Genomic DNA, 19,866 nt, shown 5'->3' with positions numbered 1-19,866 from the left:
CATGTGAATTTGGTATTCAGTCTGTAACAGTGGCACAACTAACAAGAAAGACACATACCAAGTACACTAAGAAGGCTTTTTCAAGAGCAAAAACCTCCAAAGGAACATTCTTAGTAAATTAAAGCTAACCAGGAAGGTAACTTACTCAGGAGGAAGGTAAAAACAATACTTCTTTGAAGCAGAAGAAAACCACTTTATTCGCAGATGCTGCTGCACGTAAATGCACAGGACACTGACAAGTGATTAACCCCTGTTCAAAGCAACTGCCACACTGAAACATAAAGACCAAAAGCCACTTCTCTCTGTCTGCACTGCTGATCTAAATACTTAAAAGCCGTCAGTCTCTTTTAAAGTGTTTTTTGATAAACATTTTCCCCTTAGAATAAGCTCTGCAATAGAAACTCCCCTACATACATGTTGTTTTGCAAGGTAACAGGTTAAATATGCGTTTGCCTTAAGATTCTAATCAAACTTCATTTTTAACGAGAAATCTCTAAAAGCAGAAACTGTTGAGGGAGGGCAATAAGGTAAAAAGAAGCACATCACTGTAGCCTCAGGAACAATAACCCTTGCTGAGGGTTCTGGCCAATTGGTATAAATAACACTGACCCCACAATCTGTCCCAAGAGAGACCTTTCCAGTTGGTGTTTAGCTGCCACAAGCAACAGCAGATAATTCATCAGTGGTGTTATGTGTATTTACTTTTTGCTCTCCATGATGAATACTAAAGAGAATCATTAAAAAATAAAGCTTTTCTACCTGCATTAAAATACTTAAATCCAAAATGGGATCACTAAAGAACAGAGACCACAGGAAAGAAAACCATTACCAGTAATTTAGCAGAGAGCTTTTCAAGAGTTCGCAACATGAATGATGATATAGATACGGTGATGATTACTGAGTAACTAATAAAAGTCAGATTCCTGAAGTATACTTAAGGATACAAAAAAATGCTCACCATGCATTTTTAGGTGAAAAGGGCAAATGACAAAGCTGAGTGTATAGTTAAATAACAGCTTATAAAGTCCAAAACATATATTTCATACATATAAACATTTTAAAAGTCTGCGGACTTCCCTGGTCCAGTGGTTAAGACTCCACACTTCCACTGCAAGGGGCATGGGTTTGAGCCCTGGTCGGGGAACTAAGATCCTGCATGCCGCACGGTGCGGCCAAAAAAATAAAATACAAAGTCTGAAAGGATACACATCTTGTTTTTTGAAGAAATAGAGCCTCCATGTTTTTTCCACTGGCTAAATAGCAATGAATTTTTCATACATTCAAACAGAACAAAATTTAATTCAACAAGGGTCCCTAGCCCAAAGAAAAATAGCATTATAACCACATTGTGAATAAAATTTTTATAGTGATTGTTATTTGAAATGCAACACAAAATGAACTTTAACTCTATTTATATGCTTTTCTAGCCTTGAAAAATAGTCTCTGTAGATAAACGTGGGGCCCAAGATAGCACAAATACGATTTCCTCATAATCCAGACTCTAATAGGGACAGTGTTCTTGCACTTCAGAACCTGAGGCAGACTGGCCATGCTGTGCTTGACGGAAGTGATAAAAATAATAATAAAGTTAATTTTACCACAGATAACAATAGTTGCTATATTACATACATGTACATGTTTTCATTTTTTAAGGAACCTCCATACTGTTTTCCATAGTGACTATACCAATTTACCTTCCCACCAACAGTGAACAAGGGTTCCCTTTTCTCCACATCCTTGCCAACACTTATTTCTAGTCTTTTTGATAAAAGCTATTCTAACAGGTATGAGATGGAGATGATAGCTTATTGTGTTTATTTTTAAACTGAAGTATAGTTGACTTAAAATATTGTGTTAGTTTCAGGTTTTACAGCAAAGTGATTCAGTTATATATATATATTTTTTCAGGTTACTTTCCATTGTAGGTTATTACCTTATTGTGTTTTTGATTTGCATTTCCCTAATGGTTAATGATGCAGAACATCTTTTCATGTACCTGTTGGCCATCTGTACGTCTTCTTTGGGAAAATGGCTATTCAGGTCTTCTGCCCATTTTTTAATTGGACTGTTTGGTTTTTTTGCTATCGAGTTGTATCAGTACTTCATACATTTTGGATATTAGTCCCTTATCAAATATATGATTTTCAAATTATTTTCCCATTTGCAAATATGTGTATGTATATTTTCATAATTCAGTGATGATCATTAGTGTCTTAAATGGTCCTTAACGGACTGTCACGTGCTAGTGCATGTCACTAGCAAGGGATAGGAATGGGAAAAATATTTCCAAAAGCATTCCCATCCTACTATTCTGGTTGTGCCCCTTTGAAAAATCATTGTTTTCTACATGCTGATGATTCCTTTTTTTTTTTTTTTTAAAGAAATAGATTAAAAGATGAGGACCCAGGTCCCTCTTTCTTGGAAGAGAGCATGACAAGTAAGCAAGAACCACATTTTCTTTTTGGTAGGCAAAGATTGATAGGGAGAAAAAACCCGATTCTTATTGCACAAAGTCATTTTTATTTGCAATACACTGTGATTCAACCAATGATCAATTTTGCGCTCCTGCTACTTGTAAGCTGCGTGATAGAACTACATTTTCTACTTTTTCTGAAATCTTCCCCAGAGCTTAACCTTAAGTGGTTAATAAATCTTGACTAATTAACACTACCTAAAGAGGTGTTAGGAAAAACTGAATGCAGAATGCCACCTATTGAAATTTATTATGCTTCAACTATGTGTATCATAAAATGTTAGAATAAGGTGGAGGTCACTGAAAAAAAAATCAGTCCAACCCCCTACTTTAAACTGAAATACTTACATCAAGAAAAAGTTAACAGCAGTTATCATAGTATTCTTGACTTCTTGTCTAATGTTTCTACTCTACACTCTTTTCATATACAATAATTTTATTTTTCTTTTTCTTACCCATTGGCCACTAAAAAAATCATTCTTAAGCCAATCATTACATGTTTTCTTTTGAAAATTCAAGGAAAGAATTGTTTTGAGGTATGACTTCCTGTAACTTCTTGACTTTCTCCTATTTTAAGATAGAAATTCTATCTCAAAATACACAAACAAATCAGCCTATTGGTTTCTCATAAAGTTATTAAATTTCTTCCCACTTACAGTGGTAATAAATTCTTTAAGAAGCAAGCTCCTGAAAACTACAGTTTAGCTTCAGCTTTGGATGCTTGAAGCGAAGTCCAGCATGTTTTAAGAAATACTGGTATAGTTTTAGAGCTGATTCCAGGTTGTCATCCAGTTCTCTGAGAGTATGATTTGCGCAGCATTTCAACTCTGAAGAAAAACTACGAAAAGGGATCCAAGAGGATATAACAAGACTGAATAGGAACAATGCAACTGAGAAAAATAGAAGTAACAATAACCAAATTATAGATGAGTGATGGGTTTTCCAGGAGTTCATTTTTTTTAATTAATTTTTATTGGAGTATAGTTGCTTTACTATGTTGTGTTAGTTTCTACTGTACAACAAAGTGAATCAGCTATATGTATACATATATCCCCTCTTTTCTGAGACAGGAGTTTGCTTTCAAATTAATTTTCTGTTGCAGATCTTTGCCCCTCAACTTCTTTTCCTAAGGAAGGCATCATGCACAACTTATTAATGCCAACAAAAAAAAAAAAAAAAAAAAAAAAGGCAAACGTTTCCTAGATTTTTCTGAACTCTTTACTCCACTACTGTATCCACCCCACAAAGACTTGACTTTAGTGTTAATTTCTCTTTTCTTTTTTTTTGGCCATGTCATGTGGCATACAGGATCTTAGTTCCCTGACCAGGGATCGAACCCGTGCCCCCTGCAGTAGAAGTGCTGAATCATGGACCGCCAGGGAAGTCCCCTAGTGTTAATTTCACATTCATATTTTCAATCCAAAAGTAACTGAGCCCAAAGCTTCTTTAAAGGAAAAGTCTGTTTCTCTTTACTTAGATAAATGTCTAGAAGTCAAGTTTTCAATTCAATAAAGAGATACAGGGCTCTATATGTGTTCTATACCATCACAGCTGGACAACTATCTCAGCAGAAGTAATAACCAGATCCTGGTATCCCGTCCCCATTAAAGGGCAGTACTTCACCAAGCTACATTAATTGTCACTGGACTTAGGAGATGCCAAACAACTGCATCATCAACATAAGGACAATGAGATCAAATAATTATACTACTCCTTGTCAAATGTATATACTTTGGAATTCATGATAAAAGATTATGGCTGGAAACTGTTTATCGTTCCTATCAGGACATACCAGGACAGTTTTGGAAATAGACAGAATCTACATTAGCAGCTCAAACTGACAAAACTAATAATCATTAGGATTCTAAATGTAATAGTTAAAAATCTTCAATTAACTTTGTGTAATACATGACAAAAGCCATAAAAACACTTTTCTTCCCCAGAGTTTGTGAGCCAATCAGTGATTCCTTTAATAAACATAAAGGGACACAAAGTAAACAACTTAAGATCTTTAACTGGCAGCCTCAGTATAATAGCTGTAGGAATGTTAAACTACTTACTCATATAGAGTTGAACATTTTTGTTTTGGGTTAATGTCCCACAGCTTCTTATTACGGACAACATATTCATTACTGTGCTGTTCATACAGAGCTTCAAATTCTTCTACATCGTGACGAAGATGGTCAGGCACTACAAATGGGCCCGCAGAATTTGAATTGCGTTTGCTGATTAAAAAAAAAAATACACACAATTTTGTGAGTAATTAACTTTCAGGTGGCCCAGAGTAACATTTAAATTGAAATAAAGATAGCAACATATTACTCAACTTCAGGATGCAAAAAACACTACCAGAGAATTTAATGAAGAACAGTTACCTTTCCACAATTACAGTCAAGAGATACCTGACTACTGAGTAACGTACGAGATACGTGACTACTGAATAAGGTACAAGATATCTGACTACTAGGTAAGGTACAAGATACCTAAGTACTTTTAATTACTTACTCTTGCTACCAAGAGGAAATTTTTTTTAAATTCTGGTTTTAAAAAAAATCAATGTTGCACTAATTGTAACCTGTTAAAAAAAAATGACAGAGTTTATTATAACTCTATCAATTTAAGTTAAGGTGAGATTGAGACTGGTAAAAGGTACTTAAATAAAAAGATTTTAAAAAAAAACAGTATAAGATTCTAACACTCTAAAAAGGTATCATAGTGTGAGTGTGGGCTCTAAACCAGACTGCTGATTTACATTCTGGCTCTGCTATGTACGAGCTTTGTGTCCTTGGACACTCAACTACACCGTGCCTGAGCTTCCTTATCTGTAAACTGAATATAATACTACTACGTATCTCCTAGAAAAAAGAGTGGATTAAATGAGTTATACATAAAAAGCTCTTAAAATAGTGCCTGGTACATAAGTGCTATCAAAATACAGGCTACTGTTATTTTAACTTAAAACAATCCCTCCATTCAAAGAATCCATGGAAATGTACAAAGCCAACTGTTATTACAACTCATTTAAGAAACGTGGAGGGGGGGGCTTCCCTGGTGGCCCAGTGGTAGAGAGTCTGCCTGCCAAAGCAGGGGACATGGGTTCGTGCCCCGGTTCGGGAAGATCCTGCATTCTGCGGAGCGGCTGGGCCCGTGAGCCATGGCCGCCGAGCCTGCGCGTCCGGAGCCTGTGCTCCGCAATGGGAGAGGCCACAACAGTGAGAGGCCCGCATACCGCAAAAAAGAAAACAAAAAAACAAAAAAACAGAAACGTGGGGGAAGAGAGAGATTGGTTCAAGATGGCGGAGTAGAGGAACGTGCTCTCACTCCCTCTTGCAAGAGCACCAGAATCACAACTAACTGCTGAACAGTCATCAACAGGAAGACACTGGAACTCACCAAAAAAGATACCCCACATCCAAAGACAAAGGGGAAGCCACAAGGAGACAGCAGGAGGGGTGCAATCACAATATGATCAAATCCCATGGCCACTGGGTGGGTGACTCACAAACTGGAGAACACCTATACCACAGAAGTCCACCCACTGGAGTGAAGGTTCTGAGCCCCACGCCAGGCTTCCCATCCTGGGGGTCTGGCAGCGGGAGGAGGAATTCCTAGAGAATCAGACTTTGAGGCTGGCAGGATTTGACTATAGGACTTTGACAGGACTCGGGGAAACAGAGACTCCACTCTTGGAGGGCACACACAAAGCAGTGTGCGCATCGGGACCCAGGGGAAGGAGAACTGACCCACAGGAGACTGAACCAGACCTACCCGCTGGTGTTGGAGGGTCTCCTGCAGAGGTGGGGGGTGGCTGTGGCTCACCGTGGGGACAAGGACACTGGCAGCAGAAGTTCTGGGAAGTACTCCTTGGCGTGAGCCCTCCCAGAGTCCGCCATTAGCCCCACAGAAGAGCCCGGGTAGGCTCCAGTGTTGCATCGCCTCAGGCCAAAAAACCAACAGGAAGGGAAGCCAGCTCCACCCATCACCAGACAGGCAGATTAAAGTTTTGCCGAGCTCTGCCCACCAGAGCAACACCCGGCTCTACCCATCACCAGTCCCTCTCATCAGGAAGCTAGCACAAGCCTCTTAGATAGCCTCATCCACCAGAGGGCAGACAGCAGAAGCAAGAACTACAACCCTGCAGCCTGTGGAACAAAAACCACATTCACAGAAAGATAGACAAGATGAAAAGGCAGAGGGCTATGTGCCAGATGAAGGAACAAGATAAAACCCCAGAAAACAGCTAAATGAAGTGGAGACAGGCAACCTTCCAGAAAAAGAATTCAGAATAATGACAGTGAAGATGATCCACGACCTTGGAAAAAGAATGGAGGCAAAGATGGAGAAGATGCAAGAAATGTTTAACAAAGACTTAGAAGAATTAAAGAACAAACACCTAGAAGAATTAAAGGACAAACAAAAAAATGAACAATACAATAACTGAAATGAAAAATACACTAGAAGGAATCAACAGTGGAATAACTGAGGCAGAACAATGGATAAGTGACCTGGAAGACAGAATGGTGGAATTAACTGCCACGGAACAGAATAAAGAAGAAAGAATGAAAAGAAATGAAGACATCCTAAGAGACCTCTGGGACAACATTAACTGCAACAACATTCGCATTATAGGGGTCCCAGAAGGAGAAGAGAGAGAGAAAGCACCTGAGAAAATATCTGAAGAGATTACAGGTGAAAACATCCCTAACATGGGAAAGGAAATAGCCACCCAAGTCCAGGAAGCGCAGAGAGTCCCAGGCAGGATAAACCCAAGAAGAAACACGCTGAGACACATAGTAACCAAATTGACAAAAACTAAAGACAAAGAAAAATTCTTGAGAGCACCAAGGGAAAAACGACAAATAACATACAAGGGAACTCCCAATAAGGTTAACAGCTGATTTCTCAGCAAAAACTCTACAAGCCAGAAGGGAGTGGCATGATATATTTTAAATGATGAAAGGGAAGAACCTACAACCAAGATTATTCTACCCAGCAAGGATCTCATTCAGATTCCATGGCAAAATCAAAAGCTTTACAGACAAGCAAAATCTAAGAGAATCCACCAAACCAGCTCTACAACAAATGCTAAAGGAACTTCTCTAAGTGGGAAACACAAGAGAAGAAAAGGACCTACAAAAACAAACCCATAACAATTAAGAAAATGGTAATAGGAACATACATATCGAGAATTACCTTAAACGTGAATGGATTAAATGCTCCAACCAAAAGACACAGGCTTGCTGAATGGATACAAAAACAAGACCCATATTACATGCTGTCTACAAGAGACCCACTTGAGACCTAGGGACACATACAGACTGAAAGTGGGGATGGAAAAAGATATTCCATGCAAATGGAAATCAAAAGAAAGCTGGAGTAACAATACTCATCAGATAAAATAGACTTTAAAATAAAGAATGTTACAAGAGACAAGGAAGGACACTACATACTGATCAAGGGATCAATCCAAGACGAAGATATAACAATTATAAATATATACGCACCCAACATAGGAGCACCTCAATACATGAGGCAACTGCTAACAACTATAAAAGAGGAAATCGACTGTAACACAATAATAGTGGGGGACTTTGACACCTCGCTTACACCAATGGACAGATCATCCAAACAGAAGATTAATAAGGAAACACAAGCTTTAAATGACACAACAGACCAGACAGATTTAATTGACAATTGATATTTATAGGACATTTCATCCAAAAACAGATTACACTTTCTTCTCAAGTGCACACGGAACATTCTCCAGGATAGAACACATCTTGGGTCACAAATCAAGCCTCAGTAAATTTAAGAAAACTGAAATCATATCAAACATCTTTTCTGACCACAATGCTATGAGATTAGAAATCAATTACAGGGAAAAAAATGTAAAAAACACAAACACATGGAGGCTAAACAATATGTTAATAAGTAACCAAGAGATCACTGGAGAAATGAAAGAGGAAATCAGAAAATACCTAGAGACAAATGACAATGAAAACACGATGATCCAAAACAATGGGATGCAGCAAAAGCAGTTCTAAGAGGGAAGTCTACAGCAACAAAATCCTAACTCAAGAAACAAAAAATATCTCAAATAAACAATCTAACCTTACACCTAAAAGAACTAGAGACAGAAGAACAAACAAAACCCAAAGTTAGTAGAAGGAAAGAAATCATAAAGATCAGAGCAGAAATAAATGAAATAGAAACAAAGAAAACAATAGCAAAGATCAATAAAAGTAAAAGACGGTTCTTTGAGAAGATAAACAAAATTGATAAACCATTAGCCAGACTCATCAAGAAAAAGAGGGAGAGGACTCAAATCATTAAAATTAGAAATGAAAAAGGAGAAGTTACAACAGACACCGCAGAAATGCACAGCATCCCAAGAGACTACTACAAGCAACTTCATGCCAATAAAACTCTATCAAATTACCAATGGCATTTTCTACAGAACTAGAACAAAAAGTCTTAAAATTTGTATGGAGACACAAAAGACCCTGAATAGCCAAAGCAGTCTTGAGCGGAAAAAAAAGGAGCTGGAGGAATCAAACTTCCTGACTTCAGACTACAGTACAAAGCTACACTAATCAAGACAATATGGTACTGGCACAAAAACAGACATATAGATCAATGGAACAGGATAGAAAGCCCAAAGATAAACCCATGCACCTATGGTTAACTAATCTATGACAAAGGAGGCAAGGATATACAATGCAGAAAAGACAGTCTCTTCAATAAGTGGTGCTGGGAAAACTGGCCAGCTCCATGTAAAAGAATGAAATTAGAACACTCCCTAACACCATACACAAAAATAAACTCAAAATGGATTCGAGACCTAAATATAAGACTGCACACTATAAAACTCTTAGAGGAAAACATAGGAAGAACACTCTGATGTAAATCACAGCAAGATCTTTTTTGATCCACCTTCTAGAGTAATGGAAAGAAAAACAAAAATAAATAAATGGGACCCAATGAAACTTGAAAGCCTTCTGCAAAGCAAAGGAAACTACAAACAAGACGAAAAGACAATCCTCAGAATGGGAGAAAGTACTGTCAAACAAATCAATGGACAAAGGATTAATCTCCAAAGTACATAAACAGCTCATACAGCTCAATATTAAAAAAACAAACAACCCAATCCAAAAATTGGCAGAAGACCTAAATAGACAGTTCTCCGAAGAAGACATACAGATGGCCAAGAAGCACATGAAAAGCTGCTCAACATCACTAATTATCAGAGAAATGCAAATCAAAACTACCATGAGGTATCACCTCACACTGGTTAGAATGGGCATCACCAAAAATCTACAAACAGCAAATGCTGGAGAGGGTGTGGAGAAAAGGGAACCCTCTTGCACTGTTGGTGGGAATGTAAATTGATACAGCCACTATGGAGAACAGTATGGAGGTTCCTTAAAAAACTAAAAATAGAACTACCATACGACCCAGCAATCCCACTACTGGGCATATGCCCAGAGAAAACCATAATTCAAAAAGACACATGCACCCCAATGTTCACTGCAGCACTATTTACAATAGCCAGGTCATGGAAGCAACCTAAATGCCCATCGACAGACAAATGGATACAGAAGATGTTGCACGTATATACAATGGAATATTACTCAGCCATAAAAACGAGCAAACTTGGGTCATTTGTAGAGACGTGGATGGATCTAGAGACTGTCATACAGAGTGAAATAAGTCGGAAAGAGAAAAACAAATATCGTATATTAATGCATATATGTGGAACCTAGAAAAATGGTACAGATGAACCGGTTTGCAGGGCAGAAACTGAGACACAGATGTAGAGAACAAACAAGTATGGACACCAAGGGGGTAAAGTGGCAGGGGGGTGGTGGTGTGATGAATTGGGAGATTGGAATTGACATGTATACACTAATATGTATAAAATGGGTAACTAATAAGAACCTGCTGTATAAAAAAATAAGTAAAATAAAATTCAAAAAAAGTGGATAGTAATAATATAACTTTAAAAATAAATTAATTTAAAAAAAAAGAAATGTGGGGGGAAAAATTTTGTGGGTTTTTGGTCCATATAGAAATATGATATAAAAAGGTCACTACTTCTCACTAGTTTTATTTCTTTTGTCTATTTGTCTCTTGAAAACTCAGTTTCAACAACCAGCTACCACTGGAAATCACTAACATCTAAGGTTAAACCACAACATCATTTATAGCCTCCAAAACATCTTCCTAGTAATTATCAACAGGACATTCTCTTCACTGAATATTTTAAAGAATATTTTCTAGGATCTTCCCACAGTATCTTGCACATAGTAGGTTCTCAAACTTATCAAATGAAGGTCATCAGCCCTGTGATTTTAATGCAGTTTATATGAATTCTTAAGACTGACAGGCCACACTATAAATTCAACCATGAGGGGTCACATCAGGTTGTCATTAATAGATGCACATCTTTAGAGAAGTTAGGGAAATAAAACACAAGTTTAAAGTACATTAATACCACTTTTAAGTTCAAATAAAGCAAACATTTTCAGACTGTACTTACTTATGGTCTTCACCTGAAGTGACAGTCTCATTATTTGGTGCGACTGAAGTGGTTCCAGACCCAACTAACATAGGCTGGTTTAAAAGACAGAAAAATGACAAGGATTTTCCACCTTAAAATTACCACTAAAACTGATGAATGCTTACATAAATAAATATGCATACAAACTGCCAATATATATGACTGATCTAAATTTTCTTGTGAATAGGAACATACAGTAATAAAACTTTCAACAGCCAAAAATAGGCACAAATTAACATTTAGGTAGCTTCTAATGCTCTAAAATTTTTTTAATTATCACTGTTTAAACTCTCATTTTAGATAAACTAAAGACATATAGTCAAAGATAAAAAGTTTTATTGGAACTTATAAGCTGCTCTCATCCTCCCCTAGTATTTGTTCACTTTTTCAACCCCTGCCCCCTATTTGATCCCCCAAATACATGAGAGCCACGAAGAACCCACCATAAAATTTAAAAATAATGCCCTAGTTATCTCATGTGCCTGAAGCAGAGCTTTAGGTGAGAGGAAGGAAGGGAGCCTCTCAATTCTGAGATTCTGTCATGATGATTAGTATTCAGTATCTTTATTTTGAATGTTTTAGATAATAATTCTATTAGTTATTAATAATAGGTATCATGTCTTGTCATACAGATAATGACACTAAGGCACAAGGAAGTCAAATAACTTGCCCAAGGTCGCACAGATAATAAAAATAATAACAACTGGTAGAACCAAGATAAGAACCCAGGTCTGCCTGATCCCAAAGCAGCCTTGGTCACATTGCTCTGTGACCAGCCATACAAAGTCCTACATTATGACAATGATTTCACTAGGAAATATCTAGAAAATAAAAAGGACAATAAAGATAAAGAGTCTCTTTCAAGAATTACTTATATATGACATGAACCTTAAACTTCCTCAAAATGTAGAAGACTGCCAAAACATCTTTAGACGAAAGCCTAGAAATTCTTTCTCTACAAAATACTTCAAAATATCCCAAGAATTGGTTAATTCTTATTTATATTTATTTATATATTCAATTAATTATTTTGGACAAGAATCAATACAGAAAATACTCCATACCTTTGAATCTTTTGGCTTCTTTTTCTTGCCTTTGTTTTTTATCTTGGTAGAATTAAACTAAAACATAAAAATTATTGAACATTCATATAACAGCATTATGAAGCTGCCATATATTATAAAGATACCATACTGATTTTCATAGACTAGTCCTAAGCTGAAGTACATGAAATGTTTAACAAAAATAAACACTGGGGCTTCCCTGGTGGCGCAGTGGTTGAGAGTCTGCCTGCCAATGCAGGGGACATGGGTTCAAGCCCTGGTCTGGGAAGATCCCACGTGCCACGGAGCAGCTGGGCCCGTGAGCTACAAATACTGAGCTCTGCGCGTCTGGAGCCTGTGCTCCGCAGCAAGAGAGGCCGCGATGGTGAGAGGCCCGCGCACCGCGATGAAGAGTGGCCCCCGCTTGCCACAACTAGAGAAAGCCCTCGCACAGAAACGAAGACCCAACACAGCCAAAAATAAATAAATGAATAAATAAATTAAAAAAAAAAAAAAAAAATTAACACTGTAGTGTGTTAAGCCCTAGTGTTTTGATTTATAATAGAAAATAAGAAAAAGTTAAATGATGCCTAATGCTATAACTAAAATTAAAGTGTTCCAACCTAACATGTTGTACCCATTTTAAACAAGGTTTATGTCATTTCAAGGAATTAATCAGACTTATTAAGTAATTCCAGTTATATGCTGATCAAATTTTAATGATTTTCCTTTTACTAAACCAAACTCAACATTCTACAGCTGGCCAGACACCAGGGCACAAACAATGAATTCAGAAGAAGCATTTACTTCCCATGGGCTATGTCAGCTGTGTTTCTGCAGTTAGCCAGACAGTGTCTAACAGAGTGGGCTAAGACAAAGTTTCAAGTATAGATGACTTGATCCTAAAAATCAGTAAACAAGTATCTTTCTGACTGAAAACTGCCACAAACTACTAAGGAAGACAACTCCGGAATTATTTTAACTTAAGCTCAATTGTAAGCCACTCAAAGCAAAGTCCATTTGTTTTCCTTACAGAACAAAACATTGCAATTTTAATCATTACAGATAACGTTTCATTTTTATGCCAGCAGATGACTCAAGAACTCCTTTCCTGTATCTGTGATTAACATTTTTTAGTTGTGAAAACTTATGGACATTGTCTAATTTAAACTTCAGAGTGTGCTGACTGTTGTTCCAATTCCAAGAGGAAGACTGGGATTAACTTTCTAAGGAAATCGTACACGTTATCCAGAAGTCCTCAAGAGTTGGTTCTGGAGCGCCTCTTGAGATGTAAACGAACACTGGCCTGGGTCCTCCTCTCTTCCTTCGGCTGACGTGAATTAGAACGTAACATTGAAAGTGATCAGATAACTTACCGGCACATCACCACTGTCCTGTCTCCTTAACACAATGCAGCGGCTGTCTGTAGGGAGATACAGATGGTTTTGTGAGGAAACAAAATGTTTATATTGCCATAGGATACACTAAAGCCTTAAAGAAAACCACCCCAGATACTACTAACATCCACTATGTTCTACTCCTTATTTGGCTTTGACGTAAGTTTAGCTTAGAAACCAAGAGCAAAATGGCTAACTCATCGGAAAACCAACTACAAAGAACCACAAAATTTCAATCCAATTCAGCATAATTTGACTGCTTTCTAGGCACCGAACTCTATGCTAGGTGCAGGGAATACAGAAATGTATAGAGAAGTCCCTGCCATCGATAACCTCATGTTCTGCAAGCTACACAAAGAGGCAAACACCCATAGCTCAGTGTGCTAAATGCCACAGCAAATACAGTGGAAACAAGCTGACAGAATAATAAAGTCTTCAAGGGGAGTGGCCTGAGTCAGGGGTCAGGGAGGGATGTGGGGAGGAGGGGACTAGAACAAGTTAGACTTGAAATGGACAAGCAGAGGGGTGGGATGTGAGCAAGGAAAGCACAATGCAGGTTTGGACACAGTAGGAAGTGGGGTGTATATTCAGAGGGCAGATGGGGAGAGTGCTAATGAACCCAGACAGACAATGTGAATTCAATCTGTAGGCAAAATGAAGCAAGTTCCTCCCAAACAAAATACTTATAGGATCAGACAGATGTTCTAGAAGAGTCACTAACAGCAACATAAGAGAAAGATTTGGAGTAGGAGGGTCAGAAGCATGGAAACCAGTTTGGAGGCTACTGCAATCATGGAAAGATTATTAAGATCCTGGCCTAGGGAAGCGGAGGTAGACACGGAAGGGCAGATCAAAAATACAGCTTATTTGAATTGGCAACAATCTAGACATGGGGTAACAGGCAAGAGGAAGGGTGGAGACCAGTTTCAGAGTTTTCCTGCTTAAAAACAATATTAAAACGTTATTATCTGAGATAACCAGGAAAAACAGGTCTCTAGAGATACAAGTGGCTTAAGCCATATTGCTCTTAATGGGTCTCTTGGCCATCTACACAGAAATTCCAACAGGGAAATACGCATGCAGGATCCAGGAGAGTTTGGGTCTCCCAATTATCACAGCATTGGTGATATTATTGAGTACTCTTATTTACAAGATCAGTGGATTTTGAAGTTTTAAGAAATACAGTCATTCCTTTAAATGAAAGGAGACAAAATTGAAAATGTCTGGGATGAGGATGAGAGGCACAAGTAGTGAACTTGAAAATCTGTTGGCTGGTCATTTGGCTGGTGGCTTCCAACCCTATGACTAAAAGCAGAGAAATAGTCACAACTGGATGGACTGTATATTTTAGGTATAGAACACAAGAATCAGGGAAAACACATAATGAGAGGGTTGGGTCCTTTTTAGTTATCTCGTGTGATCCAAACATGCATTGAGTTTTGTAAGCTTAGTCCCAGAACAGCGTTTTATTACCAGCAGCAGCAAACTGAAGGCAATAAATTCAGGCTATCAAGAAGCATGTCACCTCCAGTCATGAAGCAGTGTCCTAGGAAAATAAAGTCACCTATATTTGAGAACCACAACAAAAGTAAGCTTTTCGGTTCCTTATACTGCATTTGAACTTCATAATGCATAACATTTTTGTACAAGGCCAGACCTTTTCATGTACCCTTTAAAACAAATGGCACAAAATTTGAAAGTCTAACTCCTCACAATATATAAGCAGACTTCTGATGCTAAGGGAAAAGGTGGGGGCAGGGGCGAGCCGTTATCCTAAGAGATACACGCAGTACCAAAGACAAGAAATTTAAATTAATCTAGAATCTAAGAATATTAAAATTTTGAACAAAACAGAATCACACAGATCACTGGCTCCAATTCCTCATTTTAATGATGAAGAAACTAACATTCAAGAGAAGTTAAAGAATTAACTACTAATTAACCTATTCTGCCAAACTGGACTCCATGCCATTATCCAAGCAGCCCCCTCAAGTCCCCTCCCACCCTGTCTCTAATTCTGGATGTCAACCTGTCAAATTCCACCTCCATGTTCAAAGCTGGACTTGGACTCTACCCCTGCACCAAGGCTTTCCTCCTCCCCGAGGAGAACACCTCAGCACTTTTTCTGGTCCTCTCTTCTCCCATATTACAGTTATCTGTATATTCATTTTACTGCCTTTTCTGAAACATAAGGTCCTTGAGGGCAGAGACTAGGGTCAGCATTTCTGAATTCCTTGTTAACACCTAGCACAGGGCCTTGAAGCAGGAGTAAAAGAAAGTTTCTAATTAATTGAGTTAGGGAAGTAGCTGGGCCACAGCCTACTTTTCTTGACTCCCAGCTCTAGGCTCTTCCCACTACGATACACATTCTATCTGTTCTAGATTCTGCAAGCATCACCTACTTCTGCAGGCCAATGTTTTCTTGAATGCTACAAACCAAGCCATTTCCTAAGAAATTCCATCCCTTTGACATACAATCTCTGCCATGACACTGTGAAAATACCTACGATGAGAATAGTATGGTGTACAGTCCGTGTAATGTATCCATCCGAATATCTCTACAACACTTAACTCCACAGAGTAAGAAGGCTTTATGACATTTAAAAAAAAATCACTATTCTTAACACTAATTTCCCCAAATAAGCCAGTTGTACCATAATAATTTTCATTATTTTCTTTAAGTATTTAAGTAAGCTAGATCCTTTGGAGATTTTTTTCTAAGATTAGATATAAACTGAAACTCAGTCCACATACCCATTATATCAAAGAATTCATCCAAAGCATTCTGCAGTGCTGGGAACTTGTCTCTGTGTTCTTCCAGCAGCCATATTAAACATCGCGCTTCCTTCAATGACGCTGGCTCACAGAAATAATCAAGCTGCTTTCCTTCTATAGAGCCTAGTTTATGACCATATTTCTCATTCCAGAGAAAAGTCATGATGCTAAAATCAAGCTCCTTAAGAGCAGCCCCATAACGAGAAAAAAAAGGTCCTGTGGCATCTAAGCCTATAATAAAAACAAAACCCAAGTCAGAAGGGGAAAATTATTTGCTGTAAAATCACATTCAGTTTCACATCTCTGAAAGCAGTTCTACTACAGTTTGCTTACATTTTCAGTGAAAACATTCAAATAATTGAGAACGAACCTGTTCAAGCTATTATGCATTTTAGAAACAGCATTTGACATTAATATAACTATAATAATTCTTATCTATTAGTTGAACAGGGCAGGCCAAAGGTTTCTATTAATACAGCTATTTTTATCAGACCTAGGAGATAAAGTGAATTAATGCCTTTAAAAATATTACAATACCTTTTTCACTACTTCGCAATGATTTGCATTCCAATTAGCTTAATTCCAAATTGGAATTTGCATTCCAATTATTAAGCTGACAAGGTTTTACAATGCTTTTCTGCATATGCTCCATAAGAACAAAATACCAACAATATACAGAACTTGCCAAGTGCCTATAAAACAGAAAATGGGCGAACTCCTCACCCAACACTCAAGAACTACACCTTATCCCCCAAAATATCACGGCTCCTTACCCTCCTCACAAGATGCGAGGTGGTCACTATTCCCGCTTTTATCCCTCCCTTCTCCAACTCAGAAAAAGGGGTGGCTGCAACCTCACACGCCACTACTGAAAGGTGAACAGCTGCTACCTACTAACACAGCCGCCAAAAAGCAAGGATTGGCTCTGTTCTCTCCCCCGACACACCTCTAACACAGGACGGATCACAGGTTCTCAGTCCGCAAATGAAGCAGATTGCCAAGTTAAAATTACCCTGGACAGCTGTTTCTTCCAGATGAAATAGTTAGCTTTGCAGAAGTCACGTTACATGAAAAATTAGTGTATTTAAACACCAGAATCAGGGATCACATAAAATACTCATACAAGGTTCAAGGGAATCAGCAAAATGAAGAAATACCACATTCACACCTCCATCTATGGCTCACATCAAAGCATGTGCTCGTTAAGGGGAAGGGAGCAGATCACACCTAGTACTGAAACGTTAACCCCCGCTCCCACTGCATGTAAACTAAGCTCTTTGTTAAATATAGCAGGTTAAAGTAAGACATAACTTTATAATTTACTTGTCTGATTGTCAGTAGACACTAACAGCAATCATCACTTAGGTGAAATTGTCCGGGGCCAGAAACCCATGGAGACGTATGCTCAACACAGCACCATTTAGTTAACGAACTACACCAAGCTGGCTGCCATCTTACTTCGTCTCTACTGACAGAAACATATCAGTATATTCTCTGAAACCCTGGAATTCTATCAGCTCCATGTCTCTAAGGCAGGTCAGGCAGGCTCTCTCTATAGACCGCTGCTGAAAGGGCCTGCCCTGCTGCGGCTCCCACTAGCCTTTTTACCCAGCAGGTGCCAAGTGAATCATCCACAGCACTAGGCAGCAGCCAACCTGGTCACCAGGACAAACAAGGCCCTGGTACCAGAAGAGATCACCATCTAGTTGAGTCAACAACTCTCTCTGCAGCTGCCTCCTGCAGTCCTTAGGTGGCTTTGGTCAAAGAGCCTGCTTGGGGGGTTCTTCCTCAACCGCATTAGGAAAATCAGGGCAGAGTACCAGAATTTTATGACCCTGTGATTCACAACTCTGAAAGTCAACCCCAGGGTATTTCTCTCTTAATCCTTAGACACAGATTTGCCTCAGGTGATCCTAAGCAATTAGTTCCATCCACTCTTCCCTGGAAATTCTTCACTCAGGAATGTGACTACTAAACTGCACCATCCCATTGGGCACTCCCCAGCAGCTGACTCCAGGGGGTGCTATCTACCCAGGGTTGTACCCAGTATTCACGTACTTTACACAAGGACAAATCGTTTTGCATAACATAGGACTGGATTTTCTTACTGACTGAACTTTCCTGTGTTTCTACCTTATACAAAAGCATATTGTAACCCATCCATAAAGTAACCTAAAAATTGTGAGTTGGGGGAAATAGCATTTTTAACCAAATTTGCGGCTCTACATTTTAAAAAAATCATAAATGATGATAGGAAAATGAAAAAGGATTCAGACGCCTACATTTATCCTTCCTATGAAACTGCATCTCTAGAATTAAGTGACGTACCAAAGCTATTAAGTTTTTGGATCCAGGTGGCTAATTTTGGTTCCACTTCTTTAAGTTCACTCAAAACATGCAGAAACACCCTTGTCTTTACTCTATTCTTTTCTTGAACCAAATGACAAATGACATAGTCCACTGCTTCATTCAGAAAATTTCTGCTAGAAAAACAGGTTGTGTAGTCTTCTGTGGTTAAAACCTTCCAAGAAAGCAACTCTTTGAGAAGCTTGGAAGTATTCAGTATCCCGGACTTAATCTTGTCAGCATACTGCTTTATGCACTGCAGAATTCTGTCATCAAGGAACTGGCAACTCTGAACACTGTCTACAGTTTCTACGGATAAATAACAGTGGTCAGTAAAAAGGAGAAAGAGCACTAATTTGCAAAAATATAAACTCAGAAAAAATTAACATAATATTACACAGCAATATAAAACATGACTCAGATGTATTCTTTATGTTGTTTTAAATAGCCTAAGAAATTTTAAATTAGGAATATAAATATTTAACACCTTTAAAAGGTATGAAAATTCACATTAAATTGAACATATCAAGTACCTTATTTCCTTCACTTGTACCACTCATCTAAAAATCCTAACTGAGCCTCATCAACTACCCAAACTTTATATTCAGTAAATATGTTTCATGCATGAATGCAAAAGGTTTTTTCCTGGAGTTGAAAGGATCATTTATTCAGGTATAAATACAATTAACATTTGGTAGTTACTGTATGTTATTCATCTTATTGTTGAATCCTAAATCACAGACCTGTGGAGTCATTGATTCCAAGCTGGGAAATATCTCAGAAGTTCATCTTCCCACCCAGGCATTTCTCCCTAAAAATGGCCATTTAGCCTCTTGAAGCTAAGACAATAAATTAAATACAAAAATATATATATATAAAATAAGTAAATAATGTTCACTAAAAATTTTTTCGGTAGGAAAGATAACTGTGATTGATTTGTGAAACATTAATGGAATACTAGATGAAAAATAAAGACAAGAGGAAATATTTCATTTTGGGAACAGCCATCACAGTAGAAAATGAGAACAATGTACTTCAACTCAAAACTGAAAGCATACCTGGGGCTATAACGTACAGTATGGTGACTATAGTTAATAATACTGTTTTGCGTATTTGCATGTAGATCTTGAAAGTTCTCGTGGAAAAAAAAATTCTGTATGTATGGTGATGGATGTTAACTGGACTTACTGTGGTAATCATTTTGTAATATATACAAATCTCAAATCATTATGTTGTACACCTGAAACTATACCACAATTAAAAAAAAAAAAA

The 19,866-nt window shown here is 38.0% G+C and overlaps 1 protein-coding gene across 4 annotated transcripts in view; it reads right to left on the bottom strand.

The window, feature by feature from the left end:
- Window positions 1–19,866, bottom strand: part of TTC3 (tetratricopeptide repeat domain 3) — a 132,657-nt gene that overhangs the window by 42,468 nt on the left and 70,323 nt on the right. For all 4 annotated transcript variants that reach the window (XM_024758265.1, XM_024758267.1, XM_024758266.1 and 1 more), the window contains 6 exons: window positions 18,577–18,903; window positions 16,228–16,479; window positions 13,453–13,499; window positions 12,098–12,154; window positions 11,013–11,086; window positions 4,534–4,698 (listed from right to left, as the gene is read on the bottom strand). In XM_024758265.1, the coding sequence (XP_024614033.1) occupies window positions 4,534–4,698; window positions 11,013–11,086; window positions 12,098–12,154; window positions 13,453–13,499; window positions 16,228–16,479; window positions 18,577–18,903 (922 nt within the window). The remainder of the gene's footprint in view (window positions 1–4,533; window positions 4,699–11,012; window positions 11,087–12,097; window positions 12,155–13,452; window positions 13,500–16,227; window positions 16,480–18,576; window positions 18,904–19,866) is intronic.

This window comes from Neophocaena asiaeorientalis, unplaced genomic scaffold, assembly GCF_003031525.2.
Source record: "Neophocaena asiaeorientalis asiaeorientalis breed wild unplaced genomic scaffold, Neophocaena_asiaeorientalis_V1.1 scaffold45, whole genome shotgun sequence".
Classification (NCBI taxonomy): Eukaryota; Metazoa; Chordata; class Mammalia; order Artiodactyla; family Phocoenidae; genus Neophocaena; species Neophocaena asiaeorientalis.
Note: the sequence above shows the minus strand (reverse complement) of the source record. Positions and strands in the feature narration are given on the sequence as shown.